Source organism: Aotus nancymaae, unplaced genomic scaffold, assembly GCF_030222135.1.
Source record: "Aotus nancymaae isolate 86718 unplaced genomic scaffold, 86718_ANA_hifiasm-v0.15.2.pri h1tg000001l, whole genome shotgun sequence".
NCBI lineage: Eukaryota > Metazoa > Chordata > Mammalia > Primates > Aotidae > Aotus > Aotus nancymaae.
This window is the reverse complement of record NW_026988412.1, coordinates 6084113-6102930: the sequence shown is the minus strand read 5'-3', so window position 1 is coordinate 6102930 and position 18818 is coordinate 6084113. Positions and strand designations below refer to the sequence as shown.

General features: G+C 43.3%; 1 protein-coding gene across 2 annotated transcripts in view; it reads left to right on the top strand.

Moving 5' to 3' along the window:
- SLC24A3 (solute carrier family 24 member 3) overlaps positions 1–18818 on the top strand; it is a 508872-nt gene that overhangs the window by 426996 nt on the left and 63058 nt on the right. For both annotated transcript variants that reach the window (XM_064375974.1, XM_064375943.1), the window contains exon 7: positions 12833–12907. In XM_064375974.1, coding sequence (XP_064232044.1) covers positions 12833–12907 — 75 coding nt within the window. The remainder of the gene's footprint in view (positions 1–12832; positions 12908–18818) is intronic.

The following is an 18818-nucleotide window of genomic DNA, read 5'->3' as shown; positions in this document are numbered from 1 at the left end:
GTATGCTGTGGTGGTTTGCTGCACCTATTGACTCGTCCTGTAAGTTCCTTCCCCTCATCCCCCAACCCCCAACAGGCCCTGGTGCGTGTCGTTCTCCTCCCTGTGTCCACGTGTTCTCATTGTTCAACTCCCACTTATGACTGAGAGCATGCAGTGTTTGGTTTCCTGTTCCTGAGTTAGTCTGCTGAGGATGATGGCTCATTTTTCATAGTGGGACCCCATAGACTACACTAAAAGGAGATAAATCTAAAAAGGCCTATTATGATTCTTTTATTTGGCATCATATAAATAAGAACTAAAGGACCAAAAATGAAAATAAATAAAAGTGTATACTGCTGGGACATAGGATGAGATGGGGAACAGTTGTTTTTTATTATCAACCCTTAAGTATCATTTAATTTTGTAATATATGCAATTTAATTTTATTTAATATGAGGATAAAGTCCATAAAATAACCACTTGGGGAACTCACTTTCAAATACCCAAGAAAGGAGGAGTGGGGGGAGGGAGAGGAGAAGCAACGAGAATAGCCGTCACTTATCATATGGACTGTAGCCAGGCAGTGTTCTAATCCTGTTACATATGTCAGTGCATTTGATCCTCAAAAAGGCCTTGAGGGGGTGCTATTATTATCCCTGTTCTGAAGATGAGGAAACTGAGACGCAGCGACGTAATTAATAGCTTTCTCAAGGCCAGACAAGTAGTAGCAGTCATGCAGGCACAAGTGTGTCATTTTTTTATCTTTCCTAACAAACATCAACAGAAAACAAGATACAGAAGTAGAAGCAAATTATTAGGGGTTAGTTTAGTGACACCTGAAATAAGGAAAAGCAGAAATTTTAAGAATGCTGACCCCTGGTGAGGAAGACTGGGGTGAGGCAAGGAAGGGGCCAGAGATTTTTTACTTTTATTTTATACTCAGTTGTCCTGCTCAATTTTTTAAAATCACAATCATCAAAATCATTTTTTAAATAAAAGTATTTTTTGTCACACCTGTAATCCTGGCACTTTACATGCCTTTATTCTTGGGAGGCCAAGAATAAAGGATCACTTGAGGTCAGGAGTTCAAGACCAGCCTGGCCAACATGGTGAAAACCCATCTCTACTAAAAAAATGCAAAAATTAAACGGACATGGTGGTGGGTGCCTGTAATCCCAGTTACTTGGGAGGCTGAGGCAGGAGAATCACTTGAACCCAGGAGGCAGAGGTTGCGGTGAGCTGAGATGACATCACTGCACTCCAGCCTGGGTGACACAGCAAGAATCCATTTCAAAGCATAGATAATTTTTTTTATTTTTATGTCATACCAAACATACAAATATCACTGAACTTTTAATTTAAAATCATATAGAAATAGGAAGAAATTGATGAAAGCTCAGTTTATGGCCCTTTCTTTTGTCTCCTAAGATTGGAGATATAATTTGTATGTGTGCATGATTTTTGCAACCAAATGCACCCTTAGGAAATTTGACTTAAATATTTTACTATTTTAAGTGTCTGTTTCATTTGAAAGAAAACATATTTAAGTTTTCTTGCTAGTACTTCTATTCAGCTTTAAAAGTCCGATGATTAGATTCTACCAGTCTTATGCATAAGGTACAAAGTGAGACTATCTGACCTTCAAGGCCAGGCCGTAAAAGACTATATACAGCTTCTGCCTATTCTCCTGGGACACTTGCATTTGGAACCTGGCTCCCATTTAAGTTGTCTGACTACCCTGAGGCTGCCCTGCTGTAAGGAAGCCCTGAACGCAAACTCGGCCCATATACCCATCTGAGATCCCAGCCGCTCATCATTCTGGCAAACAAACCTTCAGATGATTTCAGTCCCAAGCCTCTGAGTCTTCCCAGCTATAGAATTAAACCCAGCAATTCCACACATACTGTTTTATGCTGATGGGACTCTCAAAGTAAATTTTTATTATAAATATAGAAGGGATATTAAAACAGATCTGCTTTATAAGCAGAGTGCTGGATAGCAGCGCTGCTGGTGTGTGGACTTGGAGATAATCCTAAAGCATATACAAAATGCACTGTGACTTCTCGAAATCTCATACACATAGATGGGGCTTTCTTCACTGTTGTGTGGGACTGGGGCGTGCTAGGATGTTTCTCTTTTTTTTTTTTTTACTGTCTCACATCTATTAGCCTCACAGGGTGTAGCAGGAGGGAGCAGTGGTCTCGATCCCTGCGGCATGTTAGAATTACTTGGGGGTATTTTAAAAATCCCAATGGCTAGGCCTCAGCACAGCTCAGCTAACTCAGAATCTTTGGGGGTGGGACCCAGGCATAAGTATTTCATAAAACTTCTAGGTGATTTCGATGTACAGCCAAACTTGAAAACCAGGGTCTCCCTGAAAGAGTTTGAGTCAGAAGGTTTGGGGTAGGTGGGGCTGGGAATCTGTACTTATCAAACAGACCTGGGTCTTTCTTACAGTGACGTAAGTTAGGGTCTTACCTCAGCAAGGGACTAACCATGTGTGCTCTGCAGTAATCCAGACCTGGCTCAAAATGTAGCCCTATCACTTTTAAACTATGAACCTCACTAAGCCTCAGTTTTCTTATCTGTGAAATGGGAATATTAAAAGATTGCGAGAAAAAAAAAGACATGTAAAGTTCTGAGTACAGTGTTTGACATGTAAGAACCAGTTGTTCAATGTTGGCTCTTACAGGGAAAGGCTCCAGCGCAGGCCATAACCTCCTGGAAAACAAGAGGTTCCTGACAGCCCCAAATCATTCAGAGAGGCCTTTTCTTCCCTCAGAATGAGAATAAGTTGGTATAGCCAAAGCCACCGTTTGCAAATGTTCTCTGTTCCTTGTGTATATATGCACAGTAATCCTTTCATTCCAAAATCTCAGGATCTTCTCATATGTTTTTGCATGGATTCTTACCCATTGCTGAGTGTCTGGTGTGGGTAAATATTGTCATTCCAGGTGAAAAACTGAAATGAGGAAGTGCATAGACAGCACTCTTGATCACACAGTACGTGAAGGGTGAAGGTGAAGAGAAGCTCAGGCTTCCGGGCCCCATACACACTCTAAAACGTGGAGGAAAATTAGAGAAGGAGGCGAGGCTGCAGATGGACCCTTGGCTCAGCCTTCTCTGCACAACATAAGCACGTATTTTATCACTATACTTCCCAGGCTGCAAACTGATTACATTTCTGATCCCATGAACAGCTATGGTACTAACTACACTCTGCTTAGATGGTCTTCATTTGCAAGCTGGAAATCCACATAAATACTTCGATAACATAACCTTCCACTATGTTTTTGGCTAAAAAATATTCAGTTCCTTAAGAAAGGGTTCTTTTTTGGCTGGTTGACTTATTGGCTGCCTTTGTCACCTAATTCCCTCAGTTCTCTGCTTTATTATCCAACACAGATCAAATCTAGATGTGTTATTGATATGGTACTTTGTTTTAATTCTCAGTTTCTTTAATGCAGGGGGAGAATATCTTCCAAACACACATTAAAGAAATGTCCTTGGGCTGGGTGCGGTGGCTCACGCCTGTAATCCCAGCACTTTGGGAGGCCGAGGCGGGTGGATCATGAGATCAAGAGATCGAGACCATCCTCATCAACATGGTGAAACCCCGTCTCTACTAAAAATACAAAAAATTAGCTGGGCATGGTGGCGCATGCCTGTAATCCCAGCTACTCAGGAGGCTGAGGCAGGAGAATTGCCTGAACCCAGGAGGCGGAGGTTGCGGTGAGCCGAGATCGCGCCATTGCACTCCAGCCTGGGTAACAAGAGCAAAACTCCGTCTCAAAAAAAAAAAGAAAAAGAAAAAGAAACGTCCTTGTGTTCAGTTTGCCCTGGCTGCAGAATTGATTCATGAATGTCACCTGCTTTCCCTATCCTGAGTCACAGAAATTACTTAAAATAGATCGTCTGAAGATCAACTGGGGCCAGATGAGCCACACGGTGATAGAATCAGTATCCTTTAGTATAAAAATATCACTGTTCACCCCTAAGAGAAGAAGGTGGCTGGCATCTGCACCTGAGGGGGACAGGTGCTTCCTTTCCAACCTACAGCTCACACCAAATAAGCAGAAGGGTTTTATTTGGGGGGTTGGGAGGAGTCACCCACATTTTTTGAACACATGCTCCATTTTAAGCCACATTAACTCCTGATATTGTGAAAGTCCCCTTCATTGCCAAACACCGGTAGAAATCTTAATTTTAAAAGCACAATCAACTTTTCTTCTTCATTGTTAATTGATGAAACCAGAAAACACTGGATCCTTCCAGATACGAACCAGAAACTTCTAAATCCATGTCTCATCTTGTGAACTGAAAAATAGCTGGCTCTCCTGTTTTTCTATCCTCTTTGTTTTTAGCATTTTAATTTTTAGAGAGACAAGAGAGAAATGGAGCATCTGTCCCCTGTGATTCTGTTACTGGCTCTCCTAACACCATGAAAAATATCAGCTTCTGCATTCTGATAATACTATAGACACCAAATGCTAGTGTAATAATGTATGTAATTTTAGGCAGAGGCTTACTTTCAAAAGCTTAAACTCAAATACACACTCTTAACTATCTGATTTCTGAACTCACCTGGTATGTACTCACTTCCATTTTCGTCAGCACTTCAAATGTAATGCTGAGCAAACTCCACGCTATTTTGAAGACCAAGTCTTATGATGGCGTGTTCAGATCAGGACACCAAAAAGATTCCTCAAGCCGGAGAGTGCCCTTAGGTTTTGTAATTCATAAAATGAGGAAATATTTGCTCCCTACATATATCTAGCTACTAATCTGACAGGTATACATTCAAAAATAAATTCAGCACCACTCTGGTTTAGAGTTCTTTGTACTGTCTTTTGAGCAGAAGGAACAGGAGAGCGTGTGAGGAGCAGGAATTTTCTAACATGGTTCTATCCATTGTACAAAAAGATGATTTCCCTCAGCATCTTACACAGGGTTGGTGCTCAAAATAGAAGTTATGAAGCCCCATACAAGTGGTGCTTCTAACTTGCTGCTTCAGCCCACTCACAGAGTCGCAAGGTGCCCCAAGGGTCCCAGATGGGTCTCTGTGCCCTTACCAGTTTGTTTCCCACGGGCCTAACTTCCAACAGCCAAAACCTGCATTTCTTTGTCTGGGGGATCCTCCTGGTCACAAAAGCCCATATTTTCTGCTCTTGGGGTAGGAAGTGCCAGGGAATTTACACTCCTAGGGGCAGCTCTCAACCAATGACCAATAGGAGTGGGTGGATCAATACCTCAGCTCCCTCTCTTCTTAGAGGCATGTTCCATCCACATGGTCTCCCAGAGGTCCTCATTAGGATGGAACCGTAGTTGCCCATGGCCATGAGTTGGTTAATATCTTCTTTCCACCACCTGCCTCACTTCCCCACTCTCCTAACAATTCTCCTAGAATTGCCTCTCCAGATAAACTATTTGCACTCAAATCTGGGTCTATTTCTGGGTAAGTCCAAGCTAATATATTTGGTTAAATTAAATTACCCTAAATGCCCTACATTTATTCAACAAATTTGTGTCAAGTACCTAGTACTGCCAAACGCTGTGCTGGGTGCTGGCACGTCAATGCCTGGCAGTGAATGCAGATGTCCTTACACCTGGTACCCAGAGTGGGCGAAGGGAGCCAGGGGCACCCACAGGCAATAGCCCGTGGACTTGCTGGCCTCAAGTCCAGCATTTTCTTCCCTACAGCAGAGCTGACTCCCTGTGAATTCTGATGTGTGTGGGAACACTCTGAACTACCAAATTTTGAAGGCCTAGCAGGCAATAACTTACACTTAACATGAAAACAACTGCACATAATTTTGTGGATGATTGAGAAGGCATGTCTGAGTCCTGAGGCATCTCCAGGTCATTATGAGCATCCATGGTTATGTTCAGCAAGATCAACGAAGCACTCAAGAGATTATTCTATGTCTGCACTGCCCTGATGTGGCCTTGTTTTATTTAAATCTGTCTCAGCTAGAAGCTTGTTTATTTGTCATTTGTTTTTCTCACACAAAACTGGAACTCAAAATGAATTTTCTTTTAAAAAATTAAATGACAAATGTGTATTTATTTTATGTTCCTGGTTGGGAAGATTAATAAGCAGCAGTTCACTGTATTTTGGAAAAGCGTGTTATTGTCTTTTTTCATGGCCCAATTATTACAGTCCATTTTCAGTAGTGAACTTCAGTGATTTGTCCCAGCACAGAAGTTTTTAAAAAGTGTACTTGGGTGATGAACAGACAGTAGCAGTGAGACTTCTTGTGGGAGGAAAAACCCCCATATGGCCTGTCTGAACTTCAGCACCACCTGGTGTCCTCAGATGGTTTCAGGGACACTCCAGAGCTCTGTCCTCACTGCAGGTCAGGTGGCTGTATTTCCTGAGATGCGAATTGGCTATAGAAATTGTGTCAGCTCAAAAGCTTGGAATAAAACTCATGTTATGATTTCTCAAATCCCTTTTCCATGAAATTTGTGTGAAATAACAACATTTCTCACAGACACTAACAGTTTTATGTTTTAGGTTGTGTGACTATTATGTTGTTTTGTTTGCTGCAACAGTCTTTTTTGAAGCAAGTACTCACAAATTGAGAGTATTTGTGCCTTTTAAAATGTGCCTGCAATATCAGGCTTTATTGTTCATCAAGAAAAGTTATGGTAAATATTATATTATATTACAGATACACAATCTGTCTTCATATATACTATATGTATATTATCATATATAAATAGCTGTATATAGATTCGCAATGCATATCTGTACACAGAAAATATATGGTTTTATCATAAACAATTACTTTTAACCTCCTAGAGGGAGCCAGAATTCCAGAAGAGAATGTGTTGTTTTGAAAGTGTGAATTTTTTTTACATTATGCCACTCTGAAACTAAATGAAGTTATAAGAAGGAAACTGAAGCTGCTTATTCAATAGAGAATGTGTGAAATGCATTCCATAAATAGAAAGAGAAATAACAAGATGAAATTCCAGCTGGGTGGGATTCCTAGAGCTATGGGGGAGGGGGGAAATAGAGCCTCTGGCTGAATTCCTGGGGGAGTGGACAGGCTTCTGTAGTCAGCACCAGCTATGTTATTGATCAGTGAGGCAAGGACAGAATTACTCACTGTTGGTTTTTCCCCTGGGACCACTCTTCTGGTCTCTTTGCCAGAGTGACTTGTCTTTCTTTTCCGCAATTATTTTGCAAAGGGCTACAGAAGGTGATCTGTCTTCTCAACGTGCTGTGGCTTGGGGGACACGTGCCAACAGATGCAAAGAGTCTCCCATTTGATGCAGAGATGCTAACATGTCCCCCTCTGCCAGAAAATGTGTTCAGGGCTGAGTCACATGGCTTCTGGTCTTCGTCTAGAGATAAGTGATCCTTCACTGAGTGGCAAAGGGAACCATGTGGAGCCCAGAAGACCAGGGTATTCATGCTTGTGAAACAGTGAAACACTCAGCCACCAACGAGCTGTGGTGGTGGTTTACTTTTGTATATTAAATTGGCCAAATAGACGGGTAGTTTCTGTGTTTATTTAACTGATTCTTTCCCTCCTAGAATATATCTGCATCTGCAATATATCCCTTCCATATCTACATCCCTATCTATAGTTTTTATAGTAACTCCTCTTTGCTTTGATCACTTACCTCGATTCTCTTGAAAGCAGTTCATTTTAAAATTTAGCTGTGGTCACTGGTTTTTTTGTCTCTCAGCCTTCAACTGTTCTCCTTTTTGGCCACAATTTCTATTATACCTGTTCTAATGGCTACAGCGAGGGGTAAAGGAAAATCCCCATGGGAGGCAATCGTAAGTGGGTGTCTGTTTTTCACCTTTCCCTGTAGTGAAGCATTGTAGTATAGTGTCTGGGAACAGGGACCCAAGGCCCAGGATTCCTAGATTCAAATCCCACACTCTTCCCACTGCTAGTATTACCAACCTGGCTTAGTACTCAATTTCATCAAGTTCAGGTTTCTGCGAAATGAGGGTAAGCCAAATCGTATTGGGTCTCTGCAAGGATTGAATGACAGAATACTTCTAAACCCTCTTCTTTGCAGGAAGGGTCAGATAAATATTGCTTTCGTGGTGAATGGTGGCGTCAGAAGGGTAAATCAGAGGTTGCCATGAGTTCATAATCACAGCTCTTACTGTAAATAACATAGAATTATGAATTATTTGGGTGTATGCCTTTCTAAATTCCTTCTAGAGTGTGGAAAGAATTCTTTGGTTTGATGGCTTCTTACATGTGCTACAGTTTGTCACTTCTATAGAAAAAATGATTTTGCTAAGGGTAGGCTCTGAATCTGGGCTGAAATTCGATTACAATCCAGATATTGAAAATTGTTCTATTTATAAAAAAGAGAAAGGATATCACTATCCACCCACATTTGACATCTAGACCTCATGAAAGATATATGTCTTGCAGAAGTAAAACTGAGTGTATAATTCATGATATATTTTCCTATTTTTATTAAAGTAATATAGGCACAGAGCTTGAAGAGGCAACCCGTTCTAGAGAACTTACTATGGAAAACAGCCATCTCCCAGTCCCACCATCGCCATTTCTCCACTCTTCTGAGGCAACCACTTTCCATTAGTTTGCCTGTTCCTGATATCTGCTCAGTATCGCCAAATAACCTGCTGATAGATGGCAGCTACTTGACTTTTCCAGTTGCAGGCATTCTCCATTGACTTCCCAGTATAGAAGAGGAGGGTTTGGGTCTCTTTTAATCCACCCATCTCACTACTCAGCGCTCATATTCCCCCAAAGAGATACAAGTTTGGTTAGACAATATTCTGCTTAGTTTATGATTACTATGTGACCACTCTTCATAGTTGATCCGTTAATACATAATAGTTCATCTTCTTTTGGGCACAGTTCTATGTTTACCTTGTGGCTTATAATTGTCTTTTTTATTGTTTGTTTCCTTAGTTTTCTATGTTCTATTCTTAGACCTCTCGGATCTTCTTTCCATAGGTTCAAATTTATCAACTGTTCCATCAATTTTGTCCTTCTGGCAACATTTTTTCTTTTTTTTTTTATTGCATTTTAGGTTTTGGGGTACATGTGAAAAACATGCAAGGTTGTTGCATAGGTGCATACGTGGCAGTGTGATTTGCTGCCTTCCTCCCCTTCACCTATATGTGGCATTTCTCCACATGCTACCTCTCCCCGACTCCCCACCCCCTGCTGTTCCCCCCACTCCCCACCAACAGACCCCAGTGTATAGTGCTCCCCTCCCTGTGTCCATGTGTTCCCATTGTTCAATACCCGTCTATGAGTGAGAACACGTGATGTTTGATTTTGTGTTCTTGTGTCAGTTTGCTGAGAATGATGGTTTCCAGGTTCGTCCATGTCCCTACAAAGGACGCAAACTCATCATTTTTGATGGCTGCATAATATTCCATGGTATATGTGCCATATTTTCCCTGTCCAGTCTATCATTGATGGGCATTTGGGTTGGTTCCAGGTCTTTGCTATTGTAAACTGTGCTGCAGTGAACATTCGTGTGCATGTGTCCTTATAGTAGAACGATTTATAATCCTTTGGATATATACCCATTAATGGGATTGCTGGGTCAAATGGAATTTCTATTTCTAGGTCCTTGAGGAATCGCCACACTGTCTTCTACAATGGTTGAACTAATTTACACTCCCACCAACAGTGTAAGAGTGTTCCTATTTCTCCACATCCTCTCCAGCATCTGTTGTCTCCAGATTTTTTAATGATCACCATTCTAACTGGCGTGAGATGGTATCTCAATGTAGTTTTGATTTGCATTTCTCTAATGACCAGTGATTATGAGCATTTTTTCATATGCTTGTTGGCCTCATGTATGTCTTCTTTTGTAAAGTATCTGTTCATATCCTTCGCCCATTTTTGAATGGACTTGTTTGTTTTTTTCTTGTAAATCTGTTTTAGTTCTTTGTAAATTCTGGATATCAGCCCTTTGTCAGATGGGTAGGCTGCAAAAATTTTTTCCCATTCTGTTGGTTGCCGATTCACTCTATTGACTGTTTCTTTCGCCGTGCAGAAGCTGTGGAGTTTGATTAGGTCCCATTTGTCTATTTGGCTTTTTTCTGGCAACATTTTTTCTGCAGTCTTCTGAGCCACTTCAATCTGGCTAGGTTGTTCTCTAAGCCTGCTGCAAAAGTTTCATTTTGGAATCTCCTTTTGCCATCCTTCTAACTTCCCCCTTTACTGTCATTCTATAAATCCCATTTAATTATCATCATAGATTCTGGTTACTTGGCATTATGTCTTATTGTAACATAATTATCTGTAACAATTGCTTTACTCCCTTATTTTGGTGAGTACATTCTCCAGGAGCTTTTTCAGGAAAAGCACATAGAAGGCAAATTTTTTGAGACCACTAAAATTTTACTTTTATTCTTTTCTCATTTTTAATTAATAATTTTATTGAGCATAGAATTGCAATTGTTTTTCTTTCTAATTTTGAAAGCATTACTCCATTTTCTTCCAGCTCTCCATGTCTTTGTTGAGTACAAAATGTCATTCTTGTTTTGACTTTTTATATATAAACATGTTTTCCTCTGTCTGGTAGTTTCTAGGGTCTGTTCTTTGTTCCAGTGTTCTGAAGATTTATGATTATCTGCCTTGATGTACATCTTTTTTTGTTTATTGTGCACTCAATCGGATAGACTCAGAGGACCCTTTTGCTATGAAAATGCATGTCTTAACTTCTGGAATTGTTTCTGAATTGTTTATTTGATCATTTCCTCCTCCTGTCTTCTCTGTTTTCTGGACCTTCAATTCTTCAAATGCTGGATCTCTTGTTTTCTATTAAGGTAAAGAATGAGCATTAACTGGTCTGTATGAGGTAAGGGAGGAAGTTTGGAGATTAAATTCTTAAACAGTCTTTTGATTGTTCTGTTTTCAGACTTATCTTTATTCTAACTTCTAGAACATTCCCAATTATTCTTCTGCTTTCCAGCTTCCAAAATTTTGTTGTTCTGGTCATCTCTTCTATTCCTTTTGCATTGTAGGTTTATGTCCTGTTTGAAAGAAACCCTTTAATATTATTATCTTGTTTGGTATAACAAGAACGGTAATGGTGCGTGTTCAATCTGCTGTCGTTAACTAAAAGCCCGAGTTATTTGTTAAAGAAATTCAGAATTGATATTTGCCACATGTTTTAAGCCCATTTGTCTGATTATAATAAAGTGAATAAATACAACCTCTTATGACCTGGTGGAAAATGAACAACTTAGTCCAGTTTAATCTATTGTATAGATGGTGAGTGATGACCACAGATTCTAAAAGTTTACGGTATTAAGAGAGAATGATAAAAGGGTAAAGAATGCTTTCTATTTATTCTAACATGATTTTTGTAATGTAAGTCCTCTTCTTGACAACCCTGCCACATGTGACTTAGATCTGCAAATACTTCACCTAATAAGGCAAAATTAGCAACAGGAAATAACTAAGTGTCCATATAAGAAGTGGGGAATGCATTAATGGAAAGAGACTGGCCTCGTTATTCATTTATGGTCCTATTTAAGTCATGTCTTTTATGTTATTTGAATCCAGAAAGCCCTCTCCAGTTTGGCTGGTCTGATCTTTATGGACTTGCAGAGCAGTCAGGGATGGTAGAGGCTCAGGAATCGCATGTCCCTGGGGTCCCTTTTCCCACTGTGTTTGGTGTAGCACATGCCTGTCATTGGCCTGGTTGAGTGTGCTGACTTGTGCTGTGACTTTTTTCCCTTACTCGGCCAAAGGCAAAGGTAGCCAGGCAAACACCCTATGGCCATGAGGTAGCCGATACTCTTCTAGGGAAGGGACAACCCTTGGGACAAGGCGTGTGGACTCTCCCAGACTTATTTGTAGGGTCTGCCAAAGTGGACCTACACTGTCAACAGAGAAAAATACTAAATATCCCTAAAGAAGAAATGGTGAAGAACATCCCAGGGAGAAATAATTCTTTCTCCAAAACAGAAACCTCAACCTGATATCCACAGCTCTCTCCTCTCTCCTCAAACTCCCCCCACCACTTCCAGCCCTGGCTCCTCTGCCCTCCTTTGGACCTAGCAGCCCCCTCCTCTTGCAGGGAAGCCTGCTTTAGCCTCCAGCAATGTGCCTGTCAGTCTGTCTCAGCAGAGCCACCATATTTTTAAGGGACATCTCCAAATGCTAAGAAGAACATTTTCTCCAGGATCAGTATGCACATCAATCCTTCAAAGACTTTGACTAAACCAGGGGTCAGATGCCAGGAAGGCCAGGCATGTAACAGAGATGAGGGAAGAAGGTCAGGCAGAGACAGGCTTGTCCACACCCCTTCTGAAGGGCAGCAGCTGTCCCGCACAGGTGGCTCACTCCACGGGGCAGGACAGGCTGTAGCAGACTCTAGAGTCATGACAAAGACACGGGTTAGGATTGCGCCTCCTGTCCCCTTGACATTAGAGATGTCAAGTCAAGCCTGCTACTTGGGGACGTGAGACTCCTCTGATGGGCAACTTTGCATTAAGGATTCCCTGGGCCTCACTGAACCTTCCTCAGACTGCTTGGCAGCTGGGAAAATGCACCCAACCATCCCTGCCTGCTTCACAGGGGTCAGACCCACATCACAGTTGGACAGGCTGCACGCCCAGCTCCCCTGGAACCCTGTTTTCTATCACCAGCTGTTTCCCTCTAACAAAATTGCCACAGGTTTAATTCTGTCTTCATGTCTGTCTCTCAAAGATCCAGATTAATATGCCTAAAGACCTTGAGTAAATTCCTATTGATTGGCAGATTGATTGGGTGCAGGACAGAAGGCCTAGACAGGAAGCTGGCCAAGCCTGCAGGAGTCCTGCCTTCTCATTTGTGCAGTCTATATCCTGTTTGACTTTGTTTCCCTTGTCCTGTAGGTTGTGGCTCTTTCCTCCTGGTGCCTGCTGAGGGATTCGATTTACTACACGCTATCCGTGATCGCGCTCATCGTGGTGAGTCACTCTGGCCATTTCAGCTCCCATCGGTGCTCTTCTAAGCACCAGGGGTGGTGTGCGGCTCCTCTGCGTGGAGTTCACTCGAGGTCACCAGTGGCGAGTGTGTGATGCGTGTCTTTGCATGGAAGCAGATTTCTTTCTTTCAGCTACTTTGATCACCGAGAACACCAGCCTGACCAATGGGTGGTTGGAACCAGCATTTGGACTTGGGTTATCTGGGTCTGTGAGTGTCCATTGCTGTTCTCCTGAGACCCTCCTGACCATGGCTCTTCTGTCACTTCATTGGCATCCCTAGCTTTGGACCTCACTTCTCCCCTTTCTCATTCTGTACGCTCTGCCAGGACACACTCTGCCCTCCCACAGAGCCCACTACCATGGCCAGCTTTGTTGGAACACCTGCACTGTATACTTAGCAGTGACACCTCCCTGAGGTCCTGTGGCGGATGAAGAACTCTCTACTAGTCATGCCCCAACTCAACATGTCCCTAAATAGACTTCTTTTTTTTTTTTTTGAGAAGGAGTCTCACTATGTCACCCAGGCTGGAGTACAGTGGTGCAATATTGGCTCACAGCAACCTCTGCCTCCAGGATCCAAGAGATTCTCTTGCCTCAGCCTCCTGAGTGCCTGGGACTACAGATGCACACCACCACGCCCAACTAATTTTTGTATTTTAGTAGAGATGGGGTTTCACTACATTGGCCAGGCTGGTCTCAAACTCCTGACCTCAAGTGATCTGCCCACCTGAGCCTCCCAAAGTGCTGGGGTTACAGGCGTGAACCACCGTGCCCGGCCCCTAAAGAGACTTGATGTTTTCCCCAGGACTTGCTTTACTATATATTTAATTCCCCATTCCTGTCTTAGCCACAAACTGGGAATGATTCCCTCAACTCCCACCAGACCCATCTGGCTTCATTGTACTGTGGATTTCAGCTTACAACAATCTCATCAGTGCATTCCCCCAGAGCCCACTTCAGCTGAGGCTGTCTGCATCTCAGGCGTGGACTGCCACAGCAGCTGCTGCAGTTCATTGCGGGTCAGTGTCTCCATGCAGCGCAGCTCCACCACTTACTCCCTGCTCCTCTCCACCCCCTGCCAGTCCTCACGGCCATCCGAGTGGTGTCTCCACAAAGAACACCTGCAAATGCTTCTCCCTTGTTCAACTGCTCAGTGGTTCTGTGTCATCTGTGGGGAAAATCCCATACTCTTCAGTGTGGCAAGCTGAAGGGTGAAAAATTGGACAGAACATTGAAATGGCAGTCGGGAGATCTGACCCTTGGTTCTGCTTGCCCCTTTACCATCATGGTTAATTTTATGTGTCAATTTGACTGGGCTAAGTGTTGCCCAGATGGCTGGTGAAAGTATTCCTGGCTGTCTGTGGAAGTGCTTTTCAGAAGAGATCAGCGTTTGAATCCTACAAGATCGTCCTCTTGATGGTGGGTGAGCATCATTCAATTCACTGAGGGCCTGAATAAAACAAAAAGGCAGAAGAAGGGTGAATTTGCTCTTCCTGCTTGAGCTGCACCATGAGTCTTCTCCTGTCCTCAGACATCAGTACTCCAGGTTCTTGGGTCTTGGATTCAGACCAGGACCCACAGCATTGGCTCCCCTGGTTCTCAGGCCTTCAGGCTTAGACTTGCACCACACCACAGGCTTTGGAGATGGAAGATCATAGGACATCTCAGCCTTCATGATGCTGTGAGCCAATCCCTCATAGCAGATCTCCTCATATATATGTATGTCTTTTGTTGGTTCGGTGTCTCTGAAGAACCCTGACTAACACAGCCCTCATCGGCTCTCATGACCTTGGAGAAATCAATCTCTCTAGGTCTCAGTTTTCTTACCTACACGATGGGGATAGATCAACTAAAGCGTCTACTCACCAGTTGGACAAAGCTCTTACCAGTAGATTATTTTATTGTAAATCTTTATGCAAATAAAATGAACATGAGGCTTGATGTAAGACTTTCCCTGAGCAGCCAGACAGGTACTTCAGTGACCAGCAGTTTCTGACATTGAAAATGTTGGGTTTACAAAGCATCACATGGTTTGCCAGGAGGTCAATGTTCCCTTAACACATTCCCTCAACCTTGTCCTCCAGAGTCCCCAGATTCAAACAGGAAGGGAATTGAACCAACCATGCTCCCCTAGTTCCAGGGGCCCTTTATTATTGGGAGGGCTGGAACCCACCCCACAGAGCAGAGAGGTTCAGAACGACATGCTGGAGCTAAGACATGCTTCATCTTTTAAATTTCTGGTTGGTAGATTTAAGGACATATGTGAATTCTATGTCCTTATTCTCAGTTATTACCTGTGAAAAAGGTATGATCATTTGGAACCCGAGGACTCTTCCCAGACTTCTCCAGTATCCCTTTCCGTGAGCTTCATCCCTCCATGTACAAATCCACACTGACTGTGTGCACTTTGCTCTTCTGCCATTACCGGATGTTGAGATGATTTTTGAAAAAAAAGTTTCAGAATACATGGTTAGAGAGCAGTGTCAATGAACACAGCCCTCTACCTTGCTGAATTCCAGAAGGAGATGACTGCTTATGAAGACAAGGTGATGGAATGGAACAGAGCACGCTCAGATCTCCTGGGAGCACAGACAACCACACACTCCCAACGGCAGTTCTGCTGGTGTTAGCTTCTTCCCCGTTCTCCACATAGACACTTCCTGGACTATGTGTGAATTCACTTGTCTTCTGTTCATTGTATCTGGATATGTCCGAGATAAAATGAATGTAATTGTTGCTAATGATGTGTGAAGCACTTAAGAGGTTTTGCTTCTTTGGGCTTTGAGTAACTCCCTCACCCAAGCCTGGTCTTTGGGCAAAGCAATTATCTGCTCTCAGGGTGCAGCTTATAAACCCCAGAAGTGAGCTAGCTGAATGTGCAGGCTGCCAGGGCAACTCTGTATTTCATTCAGACAGCAACAAACCACACAAGCAATGCCGTTACCTGAAGATGTGGACTGTATTATTTACAGACCAGTTGTCAAGGCTAGAGTTTTGTGATTTGAGAAAAATTACATCTCTCCACTGTTAAGAAGAATTGGAAAAGATGAAGTTTGAGTTCTTAAGGCTGGGTCTTGGTTCTTTTTACTTTAACTGGTGTTCCTCCAACTTCAGTCTGCACTGGAAACACCCAGCATGCCTGTTTAAAACACAGAACCCAGAGACTGTAGTTCCACAGGCTATTGAGTAGGACCTGGGAAATTGCATTTTAACCAACATTTTCCCTCACCTGCAGGTGATTCTGATGCCGGTAGCACCACACTGCATTTTGAGAAACACAACTTTAAATATGGCTGGAAACTATTTCCTTGGGGTATTCATCCATTGCATAGAAATGATAATTTCTAGAGTCAGTTTTGAGATTCCCAAAGGAAAGGAATCATGCCGCCTAAGTAACTTTAGTTGTCTGGATTTCTGACTATTGCTAGTCTGAGTAGACTCTCACCTCTTGTTAAATGGTGGCCAAACTCCCAGGGTCATTTTTACATGAGATTTGAAACTGTCCATGAGGTGTAAAACAGAGTTTCACACCCAAACGTGCCGCCTCTCACAGCGTCTCCACGTCCATATTCCACGCCCCAGCCAGAGGCTGCAGCTCACACACACTGTCTTTTTTCTTATTCCCCTCTTTCTGCTTCCCCTAACATCATGGTTACAAAATCATTTTTCATTTTTCTTCCAGTTTCCCTTAGATAATACTCTGCAGTGAGCACTTGAAATTCCGTTGTTTAAAAGCCCTTCCTTCTACCCCCACCAAATAATTACCAACCTTCCCAAACAATGAATTAAACTATTTGGGTTTTTCCAAAGCAGTCTCCCTATTATACAGCTCTGAAATGTTCAGAAGGCAGAACTGTCGATGTCCTGAGGTTGTGCAATAAGGAGCTCGTTCACCCAGAAGGCAAGTCAGGATTCAGCGGGACCAGATGTCGTTCTGTGTACATGCCCACCAAGGGGTTCTTCAGACCTCAGCAGAGGAGCCCTGAAGACAAACCGTGGGCCCTGGAGACCCACAGAGAGGCACGGTGACTTCTCCAGAGACGCTGATGGCTGCTGAGGGGCCGAGGGTTCAGAGGAGGGTCAGGAAAGTGCTAATAGAGTCATTATGACCTGGATTCAAAACGGCTGAAATGCTAGCTAATGTGAGCAGGACATGCCGGGGCCGAGAAGCAAAACCACAGGAGCAGGAAGCGCACGTGCATTCTGAAACCAACAGAGCTCAGAACAGTTCACTCGGACGGAGACAAGGGGCAATGCACTTCCCTATTCGGACATTTCACCTAAACTTTCTTCTGTGCTATTTTCTACTTTGTTTGCTTGAAGGAGAAGCAAAAGAAATGAATTTAGTCATTGTCTAAAGCAATAATAAAGTGTGGGCTTCTTGGTGCCCTTCCCCCACCACAGTCAACATTCCCTGAGCCCTGGTGACGCTCCATACTTTGAAACATCTGGCCAGCGTGGAGAGGCCAGACAGTGGCTCTGAAAGCATTGAGGGGGCTCCCCCAATGCCTTCAGTCTCTTTTTGCAAGACAGACCTCACCTTTTAGGTCCTGGAAGAGTTCTAGGTTCTTTGGAGCCCTTCCTTGTGCCCATCCACCCAACAGCCGAGTGCAAATCATCGTAGATTTGTCCCTGCTTCTCCTCTGCCCCCAGTGAGCACTTCAACTATGGGCATGTCCGGCCTCCCAGTCCTGTCTTTTCTCCAAATTCCAACAGGCTGACAGTTTTTTTTGTATTGAAATGTACTGTAATTTACATAATCAGGTAATTTGCATAAATGCAAATGATTCATTACAACGGCAGTCTAGCAGCTGCTCTAAAAGAAATACTTTATTTTTACCCTTCTTCTCTGCCGGAGGACGGGGCCTGTGAGCATGGAGGAGGGCAGCCCCCGGGCGAAGCGGATAGGCCTATGGGACGGGTTCCAGGTAACATGGACCAGGTCGAAACTCCAGATTCACAAGTGCGGCCTGTCTGCTGATAGGCCAGGTGAGCCCTTGGCAGTAGTTTGGGAGTTCTCAGGGCAGCCTGAGCACTGGCACAGCAGTGAGGTTCCTTCACGTCAACACCTCTCCTTCCTTCCCCGGGACATTCCTTGTCATGTCCCCAGGTGGCTGGATGGAGCCCAGGGAGATATGAAAGAGCTCAGCTGAGTCATGTGCCACAGGGGCCCAGCACTTCCAGCAGAATTTACGTGTGATAGAAGTGGTCTGCAATCTTGTGCTGTCCAATAAGGTAGCCATTAGTCACGCGTGGCTGCTGACAGAAGACTAGTGAAACCAAGGAACTATACTTTTTATGTTATTAATTTTAATTCTTAACAAGCATATCCTCAACAGGGGACTGTATTGGGTCTACCGATATGACTTTTTAGTTTAATACTCGTGACTCTGCAAGCAAGCCGTTTTGTGAGTCCCACCTTAGAGATGGCGACACCATGGTTCCGGTGGTTAAATAATTCACCCAAGGTCAGGGAGCGGTGATACTTCGAGTTTGCCAGAGCAGGTGTCTGAGATGGTGCAGTTCTACTGCCCCAATACAGAATTTGGACTTTTCCCCCAATAAAATTCTCCTCTTACAGTTTTTAAAATCATCCTTACCCCACCACCCCCCTCCCCCATCAGAGATGTGTGTCACCTTCACTTACTTTGAGGTCTAGTTTTTAGTCAGAAGGGAACAGCTTCAGACACCCCCCGGCTAGAATTTTTTCATTAAAATAACTAATCCGAAATAATCTGGAAATAATTGTATGTTGCCCTTTTTGTGAGAGAAAAGACATCTTCAGAGGTCTTGTGGAAAGCTGCCCTTCACCTGCAGCTGGCTGGCCTCGAAGGCCCTGACCCCTCAGATCCATCACCCTTCCCTCCTGGACCCGTTTTTCATAGGAATTAAC